At 73.5% G+C, this 381-nt stretch overlaps 1 protein-coding gene across 1 annotated transcript; it reads right to left on the reverse strand.

The window, feature by feature from the left end:
- Positions 1-12: 12 nt before the first annotated feature.
- On the reverse strand, positions 13-378 carry LOC145718013 (oxytocin-neurophysin 1-like; the record flags this gene model as incomplete). Its single annotated transcript, XM_081809447.1, has 2 exons — positions 13-132; positions 207-378. Coding segments are annotated over 2 exons (228 nt in total), but the record flags the coding sequence as incomplete, so codon positions are not given.
- Between the last annotated feature and the right edge of the window lie 3 nt (positions 379-381).

Below are 381 nucleotides of genomic sequence, written 5' to 3' on the forward strand. Positions count from 1 at the left end.
TTGGAGGGCAAAAAGTCTGCTTTATTTTATTTCATTATTTCTGGGGGTGGCTGCGCCACCGTCGGGGCCATCGGGCTCAGCGCTGGGAGAAGGCGGCCTCGGGGTCGCAGGCGGGCTCGGCGCGGCAGCCGTCTGCAAGGAGAGACGCCGGGTCAGCGCCCGCCCCGCCGGCTCCCGTCCCCGCCCCCGCCCGGCCCCCGGCTCACCCGGGCTGCAGCAGATGCCGGCGGCGGCGCAGCGGCCCCCGCTCCCGCACGGCTGGTGGCCCGACTGGCAGGGCGACGGCAGGTAGTTCTCCTCCTGGCAGCGCAGCGCCTCGGCCGTGCCCACGAAGCAGCCCAGCTCGTCGCCGCAGCAGATGCTGGGCCCGAAGCAGCGCCC

This window comes from Leptonychotes weddellii, unplaced genomic scaffold (assembly GCF_054177405.1).
Source record: "Leptonychotes weddellii isolate Sample4059 unplaced genomic scaffold, ASM5417740v2 HiC_scaffold_100421, whole genome shotgun sequence".
In the NCBI taxonomy this organism is placed as follows: Eukaryota; Metazoa; Chordata; class Mammalia; order Carnivora; family Phocidae; genus Leptonychotes; species Leptonychotes weddellii.